The sequence below is a fragment of the Branchiostoma floridae genome, chromosome 11, assembly GCF_000003815.2.
Source record: "Branchiostoma floridae strain S238N-H82 chromosome 11, Bfl_VNyyK, whole genome shotgun sequence".
In the NCBI taxonomy this organism is placed as follows: Eukaryota; Metazoa; Chordata; class Leptocardii; order Amphioxiformes; family Branchiostomatidae; genus Branchiostoma; species Branchiostoma floridae.
The window spans coordinates 12,890,996-12,903,548 of NC_049989.1; the positions used below are offsets into that span (position 1 = coordinate 12,890,996).

At 38.7% G+C, this 12,553-nt stretch overlaps 2 protein-coding genes across 3 annotated transcripts in view; one reads left to right on the top strand and one right to left on the bottom strand.

The window, feature by feature from the left end:
* Nucleotides 1–12,553, bottom strand: part of LOC118426514 (coiled-coil domain-containing protein 157-like) — a 1,184,186-nt gene that overhangs the window by 165,120 nt on the left and 1,006,513 nt on the right. The window lies entirely within an intron of this gene.
* LOC118426549 (crk-like protein) lies at nt 99–11,552 on the top strand. Its single transcript, XM_035836040.1, has 2 exons — nt 99–512; nt 8,760–11,552. Exons 1-2 carry the CDS (start codon nt 363–365, stop codon nt 9,420–9,422), a joined length of 813 nt encoding a protein of 270 aa, XP_035691933.1. The 5' UTR covers nt 99–362; the 3' UTR covers nt 9,423–11,552.

Consider the following 12,553-nt stretch of genomic DNA (forward strand, 5'->3'; position numbering starts at 1 on the left):
TGTCAAAATATAGCAACAAACAATGTTCATTTCTCAAAGCACACTTTATTTCGGTAGAGTCCATTCTCCTTCTTGTTCATTCCGATGTATGTAAATACTTTCCCGTATTTAGGTGTACCGTTTGGAGCCGCCATGTTTGTGTGAGTCGGACTTCCTCATAATTTTGTTTCTCCGCACACCGCCCGCATATTCCCGCTATTTCCTGCCGAAAGGTGCCTTCTTATTCATCCTTCCTTGGCGGAAACTTCAAGAATTACTTCAGAGGGATACAAGCGGGTCAATTTTGCCGAAATTCGGAAGAGAATTGGTAGAAAAACTCGAAGGGGGAGGTGTGCAAACAGAGAAAAGTTCAGTTGGCCAAGATGGCAGCAAACTTCGACTCCAGAGATAAGAATCAGTGGTACTTTGGCGGGATAACTCGGGACGAAACGGAACGTTTGCTGTTGGGAAGGATGCACGGGTTGTTCCTGGTCAGGGACAGCAGAACTAGACCCGGGGATTACGTCTTGTCGGTAAGGTTTTTCCGTTGTTTGTTTCGTTGTTTACTTTGGCGTGAGAAGAAATTCTGAGCTCTTGATCCAACAGGCGGTTCTGTAATCTGAAAAACGTTTGAGAGCGAGTCTCAGCAAAATGACTGTTCTTTCTGTCTATTTCTTATTAGGAGCAGAATTTCCAGAACTAAGATTTATCCAAGACTGACAAGATCCCATTTTCTACTGTTACAGTGTTAGTGGATTAAAGAAACTTGAAAGGAAAATTTGGTAACGGAAATTATGTAAGCAGGTCACAACAACAGACGCCTTTAGAAAAATATTTGTGCTTCAAGTTTTTGTAAACTTGCTGATTGGGGTTTTTGACAGTCAGAAGAATTTTCTTAACTTGAATTTCTCATTTGTGAAACGTTTAGCTTTTTGTCTACTTGAAAATTTGATAGCTGCTTATAGTAGATGATAATTGTTTTCTGTCTTACGATACATGTATTTGTAAATTAAAAATCAAACATTGACAGTATCATAATTACTTTGAAGGTATCCAGACTAGTTAAAACTTTTTATTTTCTTACTTCTTCCCTTTTTTGCTTTCAGTTTTTTGTTCTACTTCCCTGTATCATGTGTAAATTTGAGTAGTCTTGGATTTGGGGCCCTGCCATGGAAAACAGTCTATTATTAATGCTCACTTCCGGAGTGAAAACAAATATGTCCATAACAAATGAATGTGTCAACATATATGGGTGACTACTTTCTAAGGATGTGACTTAGACGACCTTGTCAAAACGGTTATTTTTCAACACTTCCAAATAATCAAGAGTGATAAAATTCTTCTGGTATGAATATGTGTGTATGTTTTCGATAAAACATTTTTGTTTTCGTAATTCAATTTACTGTGTCAAACCGTGAAAAGAATTAGATGTAGGAATCTTAAAATCTTTAGGAGAGAAAGTATTTTTTGGTACTGTTACAAAATAAACATGTAAATTTTGGCAAGTTGATAAAAGCTCCTTGGCAAAAGGAATTATTTTAAACCTCCTTGGACAGCTTTTAAACTAAACATTCTTTTAGTAGTTTTACAGGGAAATGTTGGTATATAATCAAATGTTTTGCCAAGCGTATACTGATAAGCCTTAAAGAAATAAACCCAGTTTTAGCCACAGGCAAGGAGTTTACGTTGGAAAGAAAGTGAAGGCTGTCTGGAATTCAGACAACTTGCATTGAAAGGGAAACCAATTAATTAATTACTGAAAACCACTTAACTTATTGTCTACGTGTTGTCTGAGTTGGACCATTGTTTGTTATAACAATGGACTTTCAATGGACTAAATACACATTGTCACTTTTACTATGGCTTCCCTTTTAATTTGAGATGTTAGGTAAATCTTGGTGTAATCCGATCGCAGACATATGTTTCCTACAATTTACGAAACAAACATATGCATGCGTAATATTAAAAATTGTACAGTGTCATGTCTAATATTCATAATCATATGTTTGAGGCACTTGTTACAGTGAAAATGCACAAAAACTAACAAGGCAAAAAAATTAACACACATATCCGATCTTCGAACATTTAAATTTTGATACGTATTTATTGAGACTATCTAGCCATGTCATACTGTAGCACCCTTGCGAAGTTCTGTTGCTAGTACTAGCATAGGTATTTTCCATAAATGCACCAATGATTCCATTACTGTACATAGCATGTTTGTGACCATAGCACTATCACAAACTCAAAACAACCACTAACACGGTAACACTTCATTTTCTCCTTACAGCAAAATAATATCACTGCATTTACAGTAGCTTACCTAACAGATAATGGTTTTCTGTTTTCTTTCCATAAACTAATTTTAGGATTGTAAAAACGTCATAACTTTGTAAGACTAAAGAGAAAAAATGATTCCAAAAGATTTTAAAAATGCCGTTTTCTTTCCCATTGAATTTGAAGCTATTATTTAATGTAGATGTAGATTGTAAATTCATTTACGGTATTTTTGAACAGGTGAGTAACCAAGGTGTGGTTACCGTTTGCATTTTTGACGTGACGTAATGACTTTCACAACACTCTGTCCCGTCTATTTATAGTCGCAATTAACCAGACTGTATGGCCATGATGTCCCTACCTGACCAGTATCACATACTGATACAACAAAAGATGTCCCTTAGGCTATCAGGGTTCTAGCTAGGATAAAATTTGAGCGTAGTGGTAAAGGCGCGGGAGCGAAGCGACCAAGCTCGAGGGCGCGAAGCGCCCGAGGGGGGGATGGTGTGGAAGGGGGGTTTCCCCCCCTTCCACGGTATGGAGCTTTTTGAAAAATAGAATTAAAATTGGCCATTCTAAGAGACTTATAAAAGGAAAATTGTTGTTTTCTCACTATGTATTCTTGATGGGTAATTCTTATACTTTTTTTTCTTATTCTTATACTTTTGCATCTTGTCACTGTTACCCAAGTACAAAGGACCTTGTCACTAGTACCTTGTCACAAGATGTCTTAACTCAGACACAGGAACAAAAAATTAACAGGAAAACCTAGAAACAGGTAAGTAACATCATTTTACTGAAAAGTTAAGTCAAATCAAAGTTAAGAATTAATTTCAAAATTCTGTAATCATTTCTACATACATTTCAAAATTTGCTTAGACTTTCTCAATGTTCCTCCATTTCAATGCAATGTTCAGAATACAGTGCAGTATTCAATTTCATGGCAGTGGGAACAATGTTTACAATACTTCAAAAAGAATGGCTGCATCACACTGCCATAATCTTGAAATGTTAGATTGGGCCTTGAAAAATAAATATCATATAAAGTAATACATTTGACCTGTATATATGTAATCTGTTCGCAATTTGAGTTGTTGATTACATCCTAGGCTTAGGCCCAAAATAGACCATGACAGAAGAAGTGCACTGACTTTGTGTAAGGCTAGCTACAAATATCAGCACCTAAGCCTCTCTGCATCTCTTGTTTATTAATTCTAGAACTTTAGTTAGAGAAAGAACACAGAACACACTTTACATTTTACACCTCCCCCTGCATGTCATATCGTATTGCTGATTCCTCTGCAGGCATTACGGGAAGATAGAAAGAAAGCACGCTCGTTTGAGACCTGTGTAAATTGTTACTCCAGTTGAAATTCATACACACCAAATATGGTTTAATGTATTCATCTAGTATGAGGCAGGTAGCACCAGGGAAACATTCCCACGGTTTGCCTACACAAGGCTCCGCCCACACCAGACACTCCGGCACCCCAGCCTGCTGGCGGTAAAACTTTCCACAAAGGCTGAAAAAACTTAACTCCGCCCTTTTGGGGGCGTTGTCCAGTCAGGTTGTTATTTGTGGGGAGGGCTGGCGGAGTTTGGATTTTCCAAAACATAAAATGAAAACGATGATTAAATGACAATAACAAACGCTCAGAAAGCATATATCTGATGGCAACAGTGTTCCAGCTTTCTAAAAAATATTTCACATTATATATTGTTAGTTTAGTTTGACTTTCTTCTCTGATAAAATGACCAAAAGTATCTGCTACTGTGACGAACTTTCAACGCTCCCCCAAGCACAGCCAGATCGGGGTGTGCCATGATCTAAGTGTCTGGGGGACAAGTGTCTGATTATTTTTTTTTCGCCTCCATAAAAATGTTATTAATGGAGTTTAGTGGAAGCAGGCACGCAAGTTACGAGGAAAATAATTGTTGAGAATGGGGAGGAAACATATTTGTAGTTGTATTTGTACAAGTTCCACGAAAAAATTGTTATACTAGGACACTCCCTCGAGGCAAGTTGTAATGCGCCAGCCTAGCCCAAATATGTCATCAAAGAAAGCCGACACTCTAGGTTTGCCACATGGGAGTGCATGAAGACCCAGCCCTGTGCGCACTGGGGGACTCGACAAGTCACGGCAGGTTGTTCCCGCACGTGTAATTGTGTTTTGATCGTTGCGATTCCCTCCGAAAACAACGTTTTTTCACATTTGATCTGGCATTACAATTATTGCACAAATAAATAAAGTCAAAATGCCGCTACTCTTTATTGAAAATAAGCGTAGCGGCCCCAAAATAAGCGTAGCGGTCCAAAATTTTAACGTAGCGGGCCGCTACGCAACTTTGCGCTAGCTAGAACCCTGCATATATAGCACTAGTATAAGTACACCATACAAAGGAGTTGACGTCATTTGGAGTGCCAGTAAGATCAACTAGACACAAAGAACCATGTACAATTTAAGTCTCCTTCATTACTAACTTATGGTTCATAAGCCTAAGCAAACAATAGTTAAAGGATATCATTAACAGCATTCTTTTTTTGTAGTACTAGTAGTAGAATTAGGGTATTATCTGTCCCTCTGTCCTGGGACAGATATTTTCTTGTTTTAATAGATGGACAAAAATTTCACACTGTCCTTCAAAAATATCTATTGGTTCATGGCAAGAAAATGATTACAATGTGTTTTCATGAACTCATAATTACAGATGTAACAATGAAAATTCACAAAAATGGGCTTCCCTAATTAACTTGGTTGGACAGAAATAAGCTCGAGACATTTCTGAATAGATTTTCAGAAATGAATGTTTAGATTTATAATAGAAAAAGTTTTTCTTGATGATAATAATAATGGGGTTATTCAAAGAATATTTGGCATTCTAAGAGATGAATTACATCTTCTATGCATTTGAAATCAGGTTAAATCATGACATTAACAATATTAACACACTTCAACTTCAAGGGTTAAAATCATAACTCACAAGGCCTAGGAAAAAAAATGTTGTGTTTCCTGTTTCCCTACCTTCCCTAGAAAAACCTGCCGACCCTAGACTTTTTTTTGGGTGGGCAGTGGAGTCACAAAAGCTTCCAGTTAGAATTTTTATTCAGCCTGCTTCCTATTGAAGTAAAAACAGTCTGCTTGTCCTATCTAATGAAGGATTAATGTATCTATTGTGCACAAAATCAAAGTTTGACATTGAAAGACAAGTGTCCTCATGCATTTCAGTTTCCTTTGTTCAACTGTATTATACCCAGGTGTATGAAAATAAACAAACAAACAAATATGTATCACTAGATTTTTGGCTAGCCTAAAAAAAATTACAAAAAAAAAAAAGATATCCCCTACCTACCGACCCTAATTTTTTCAGGACTGAAACAGGAAACACAACATTTTTTTTTTCCTAGGCCCAAGGAAAAGCGTAGAATTTTTTCCAAGACCACAACAATTCTGGGTGTGTCAGTGTTTGACATACATCAGGTGGCAGGGTCGTATTGTGACTAATAACCTGGGATGGAATGTCAGGCATTTCCCACTGGAATCCCACACAGAAATCACTGACTACTCAGCACACACAGGAACCAGAGTAGACAAACAAATATCCCTGTCACAGACAACACATCGCCACCACTAAACAAATGTGCTGACACAAACAAGTGGGGACAAGATGGATGGATGGACATTGGTCTTCCAGAGTCTTTAGATGACAATGAAGTTTAAAAAAGAAATCCCAGTCTTTCACTGTAGGTGCTCATTACAGTATTATATTGTCTCATTCTGGGGAAGAATCTTTCTGGTAGGAGCAGGGTTGTAGCCAGCCTGAAATAATTTCCCGTCCCATTGATTTTGAATCCCATTGAGTGCCCAAGCTTTGGGTACATGCATCCCCAGAAAATTTTGAAATCTAGACCCTCTGAAGCAATATTTCCTGCATTTTGAGGTGTGCATTTTGCTGCTAGACTAAACTGTTCAATGGCATCTGTTTGGGTGAAAAATTACACAAGGCAGACAGTTTTATAATATTATATCTTTTCATTATCAAATTTTCTTTTGTCCCCAGCTGCAAAATTCTGTCAAAGGACAGAAGGACAGGTGCTGGCTACAACCCTGGGTAGGAGGCACAGAGGTGCAATGCCAGGCCAGCATTTGTAGTCCCATACTAGCAGGCTTTTTAAAGGCAACCTAAGCAATATTAGCCTTAGTCAGGGTTACATAAAACTTCAATTATCAATCAATGTCAATGTTTTGACTTTTTGTGGCACTTTCACGTAATAAGATAAAAGATTAGAACTCTATTCCATTCCATACCAACATTCAAAGAGCAAACATTCAATGCTGCAGTGGCGCAAAGATGCCGTGAAGTCTAACTTTCGTGGGTCACAATATTTAGGGAATCCTAGCGCGGCTTGTTTCTGCGCCATTTTCAATCGCTCTAGGTCTAATATTGCTTAGTTAGGTTGCCTTTGAGGCCGTAGGGGCAGTGGGTTGCTATCCACTGTGTCCAGAGTACAGTATCTAGAGGCAGAGCCCATTCCAGCACCTTTAAGGTTTATTTCTCCAAGCGAAGTCAGGTACCAATTTTTACCTGACCAGGGCACAAGATCGATAGCTAACACACTAAAACAGAATCGAGCCCCAGAACCTCTGGGTCTTGGGCCAATCGCCTGCAGTTATTGCACCATCTACATCTACATTTGACATATACCCCAGAGTTCCTGTTACCTGCGTGTGCAGGGCTCGAAATTCATTTTTGGGATGAGGTGCACTGGTGCACCCAGCTTAAAAAATTGGGTGCACCAAAAAAATTTTGGGTGCACCACTTAAATCTAAGTAATAACCTAATAATAAAACTTAGTTACAAGTTAAACAACAGACATTTTTATTAACTTTCTAACACTTAGATGTCAAGAATATGATGTACATGTATACTTTGATATCTTTACATACATAAACCTAAGAAAATATTTGGGTGCACCCTGTGCACCCAGAGAAAATAATTGGGTGCACAGCTCCAATTTTGGGTGCACCTGGGTGCACATGCACCCAGTATTTCGAGCCCTGGTGTGTGTAGTGAAATCGGCGGAAGGGCTTTTGGATAAATACCACTCAGAAAAATCCCATCATTGTAGATGGAGCCGAAGTCGTCTCCCAATGCAAACCACTTGCCAAGTTGTGCTGGTTTGCATCTCACCCCCTGACTCAGCAGTGATAACTCAAACAGTGTGTTGAGAAGGTCAGTCCTGAGTTCAGGTGACATGACAGCTGGGAGAGGCTATGGGACAGGAAACAGATTCCATCACTTAGCAGCTCTTCCCTTCTCAGAAGGCCATATCATCAGTGAGGAGTCACTGTTTTTCTTGGGTTAAGACTTGAGTCATGGCCCAGAGACATGTTGAAAGCGTCAGGTTGACATAGGTGATCTTCCAAGTTTTGGCTCACCATCAACCCTTCAGTTAACCTGGATACCAGACCCCAGCCCAATCTAGGGCTACACGATAATAGATATTTTTGAGATCAGGCTGGGGTCTGGTATCCAGGCTAACCTTGTCAGTCAACCCTACACTTAGCGATGACGACTGTGTACGTGCGCAGCTGAAAAGTCTGTATAGTCGTGCTAATTGTATAAATCGCAAGTTTTCCCTTTGTTCCACACCTGTTAAGAAAAACTTGTTTATGGCGCCGGCGTACTGTGGCCAAATATATGGCGCGCAATTATGGAATTCTGTCAGTGCGGGTGTCCTCTCTAAGTGCCGGATCGCATATAACAACTGTTTTCGGATTATCATGAATCTTCCACGACGATGCAGCGCTAGCACAATGTTTGTGTACAATTCGACACTTTGAAGCAAGGCGTAGGAAAATGTGTTATTCTTTTCTACAAAGATTAACGTCTTCCAATAATATCATTGTCCAGCACTTGCTGACGTCAGACATGTTCTACAGAAATTCTTTTTTCCAGAACTGTTATGACTTATTGTACAGGTAGAGATTTTAATGTATATGTATGTATCTTTTGTGTGTCTATGGGTTTTTAACCTGAAATAAAGAATAAAGAAAAGTACTGATTCAATTGTATGGATGACATCTCATGAGCACCCCAAAATGGATTTGAATTCCGAGCGCGCAGATAAAAGAAAAGGTTTGTCCAGAAAGTTTAGGTGCCTTCATTATGATTGAAATCTTCTTCCAACTTATTCGTAGTGGTCAGGAAGGTTGAGCACACATATTACTTTATTCATCAAAGAAAACTGAGTGCGACAAGACATGATATATGTTTTCAAGCTTTGTTTTCATATATTTATCCAGTGTAGCATTTCTTTTGTAAATGCTGGTACAAAAGCGTTTTTTTTTCTACTTAAAACAGTCCGAAAAAACTGGACCTGAAAAAAATCAGTTGACCGGATTTGGGACCAATTTAAAATATCTCTGCATGCGTCCACACGCTTTAACACGAGAAGAATATCAGTATGAAGATTTTGACAATTATTATCCTGTTTTTTCCAGGTGAGTGAAAATAACAGAGTCAGTCACTACATCATCAACAAGCAGCCAAACGGTTTCGAAATCGGCGACCAGGATTTCGTGGACCTCCCGTCTCTCCTGGACTTCTATAAGATTCACTACCTGGACACGACCACGTTGGTGGAACCTTGTCCGAAGAACGCGCCGGCCCCACCCCAGATCAACACGCCCCCTCCCATCATCCCTCAGCAACCCCTGTACGAGAGGACGACGCCACAGCAGGAACAGGTACGCGGCATCTTTGACTTCCCCGGAAACGATCCCGAAGACCTGCCGTTCAAAAAGGGCGACATTCTTACCATAATCAGAAAGGACGAAGAGGAGTGGTGGATGGCCCGCAACTCGACTGGACAGGAGGGTCAGATCCCCCGGCCGTATGTCGAGCGGTACACCCCTACGAGCGCAACGGCGCGCTACGGACAGCTGAACATTCCCGTGAAGGCTCGCGTGATCCAGCAGAGGATACCTAACGCGTACGACCAGACTGCGCTGAAGCTCGAGGTCGGAGACATTGTCACGGTCACGAAAAGAAACCTTAACGGCCAATGGGAGGGGGAACTGGACGGCAAGGTTGGACACTTCCCCTTCACGCACGTGAAAGTCATTGACCCAAACGACCCAGACGACAATGAGGTACCATCGTGAAAAACACGGACAGTTAGTCAGAAACTAAATATCAAAAGTAACTGCCACTCTCCTGACTAAGCGTCATGTATTTCTATTAGTAATCTACTGGTACGACTGAATTGAAAATTGCAGCAAATTTTGTATTAATACATCAGTCATATAATTTTATTCATATCAATAATACTGTGAATTGCATCGATTTGCAGATAACTTGTACATATGTGCTATGTAAGCCTTTTCATGATTATTTCAAATACTGTAATATCTGATTCAAGAAAAATTGTAATATTCCACAGGTTACTTAATTCCATACCTTTATCTTATGTAAGATTGTATGAGAAAAGAGGTAATATTTCTGTATAATTGGAATTATTATATATGCATTTTTTGCTACTATGAAGTATATAAAAATGTATTCTTGGGACACACTGAATATACTTGCAGTAGAATATTTCTATAACCAGATACATTCATTTGTAATTTGAACTTGTCTGCTATGTAGACTTATGTAGTAGTACACGGTGCACTCTTCCAAGCTTGCAGGACACAGCACTAGACTGTAAGGAGTTTAGCTACCTCATATGCTGAGATTAAGATCTAGTTCTATACAGTCAGTAGTAAGTACAAAAGCCCAACAATAAGTAAAAAAATAGTGATGTTTTCTTATTTTTTCCACTGCAGATTTCACAATCTTTGGAAGGTTTAGAAGTGAGAGATAGTTTTTTGGAAGACTGCAACTGGTTCCTGACATTAAAGTACCAAAATTAGTAAGCGTTTTTGCAGGTCCAATTCTGATCCCATGTTCTGGTATGCAGCACTAACTCTACCCCTCTCTTGTACACACGACGTATGCATTCATAGCAGCGCGGCAAGTCTAGTTCAGTAGTGACTCTGACAATCAGACAATGATGAAGTACATTTGTGATTTGGAGTCATGGGAGAGGTCTCACTCTATAGGAGAAATTCTTGGAGGCGGTACTCAAACCTTCACAGTTCTGACAGATTTGCTAAGCCCTTTCCACCCCTTGAATACTTCCCGACAGGACAATGGGGGCTTCTATGCACTTCCATTTGTGTCACCTCTTGTTCTTTTCACATCCTGCCGACGGACGCCATTGTTGTGCTAATACGGAGTAATTTAATTAAACTCCGTGCCTGCCTTCCAATAGCGCTTGTGAAAGAGATGGCCAGGGGTCTCGAGAGGTCATAGTCAAATCTCTGGGATCTCGGTAAATTTGGCCGGGTTGACAACTTTGCTGGGAAAATAACAGTATTTACTTCGGTTAGGACTCTAGGAGGTGTGATGGGCTTAGGCCATGTTGATTTGATTATATGGATGACATCACACTGGAACCCCAAAACTGGTGCGAGCGTGCAAATAAAAAAAAGTTTGGCCAAAAAAAAACACTTGCCTTCTTTATGAAATTTAAGTGGTCAGGAATGTTAAGAAATGAGTGAACTCACAGAATATGGTACATACCAAACAATAGTCTTCATTTTGTTCTTTCACATCTTCACAATTCAAACCTTTAAAATGACCTTTTTGACATCCTACAACGTTTATTTCATATTTGTTTTCCGACTTTTTTTTTTTGCAATCTGAGGCTTATATATGCTCATTTTGCAGCTGCTTTATATGATTTACAGTATAGTTGAAAACTTTTTTTTTCTTTGGAAATGTCCAAAAATTGATACGCGTGCGGATGTCAACCATGTAATCAAATCAACATGGCCTTACTGGAACAAGAATGTGGTCTACATTTCAATAGGGTAATGTTGGGCCTTTTGATTAGCATTCAAGGCCAATGCTGTATTCTGATAAGGTCAAAATTGGCAACACCAATTTTATTTCTTGTTTCTTGAATTTTTTCAGAAAAAAAATTGGGATTTGTCGGTTACAAAAAAAAATTAATTTTTTTTTTTACAAAAAGTCAGGAGAGATCGAGGGCTTACTCAAGTTACACAACAGAAATAACAACATTTAGGGGGTCCTTGGAAGCAAAGTTTGAAGAAAATGATAAATGTACCGTTCAAAATAGGCATGTACAGCTACTGGAATTTGTGGCCCATAGTTAATTTGAGAAAATAGGCTATGAAATTTTGCCAACACATGGTGTGGCCATCAATTTGAAAAGTTTTTTTTTTTTTCAAATCAGAAAAAAATAGGTTTGGGAAAATCCGAAAAACAACAAATAAAATTGGTGTGGCCTTAGCATTCAAGACCAATGCTGTCTTCTGATAAGTTCAAAGTTACAGTACATGTAGTAAGGCCACAGCAAGTAAATTTTATGGATGACATTCTCTGCAGAGTGCAAAAATAGTGCGATAGGGCGGGAAAAAAAAACAAGATGGGTGAAAAAAAACAAGATGTCTACATTTTCAAAAATAGATACCATAAAGTTGTGATGAATGTTGTTACAAGAATTAAAGGGACAAAACATGGTATTCACAGGCAGCAAGGCATTCATTTCTGTATTCAAGACGTACTGGTGTGGTAAAAGTGACACTAGTGTGGTAGACTGGCATCACCAACAAAGTTGGTAACCACTACACTCATGGCTTCCATATTGGTGTCACTTTTACAACTATCCAATAAGTTTCATTTCTACAACTACAATCCTGGGTACCTCGCAAGTGTCACTTGTACAAGTACAATTATTAGGCTACAACATAACATATATGCTTATTTTTGGTACGTCATCGTCATGTTGACCATCCCTGCAGAGGAAAAAAATCTTTTTTTTTTTCTGAAATCAGGCAAAAATTAATGCGCTCGCTGATGTCATCCATAAAATTTACTTGCTGTGGCCTATGACACAGTTCATGGATGTCTTTCACAAGATATACTTGTATAATAATTTATGTAAGCAACTTTGTTATACGAGTAAAAAAAAAGTCCCAAAATGAATTAAAAGTTGTACTTATTATTTTTTTAAGAGACTCAATGCCACATTGATTTGATAATATGGATAACATATCTGGGAACACCAAAACTGATGCAAGCATGTAACGTTAAATATTTAAAAAAAAGTTTGGCAAAAAAGTTGCCTTCAAATTCAATTCATTTATAAACTCTAAGTGAAAGTTGTTCGAATGACTTAAGAGTTTTTCACATCTTTGACCTAGGAATTGACAATTCTATAACTTTT

What these genes read in the sequence shown, in the direction of transcription:
- LOC118426549 (XM_035836040.1), top strand. Translation starts at nt 363, where the DNA reads ATGGCAGCAAACTTCGACTCCAGAGATAAGAATCAGTGGTACTTTGGC. An exon ending in CCGGGGATTACGTCTTGTCG is followed by an intron (nt 513 to 8,759) that starts GTAAGGTTTTTC and finishes TGTTTTTTCCAG; the next exon opens with GTGAGTGAAAATAACAGAGT.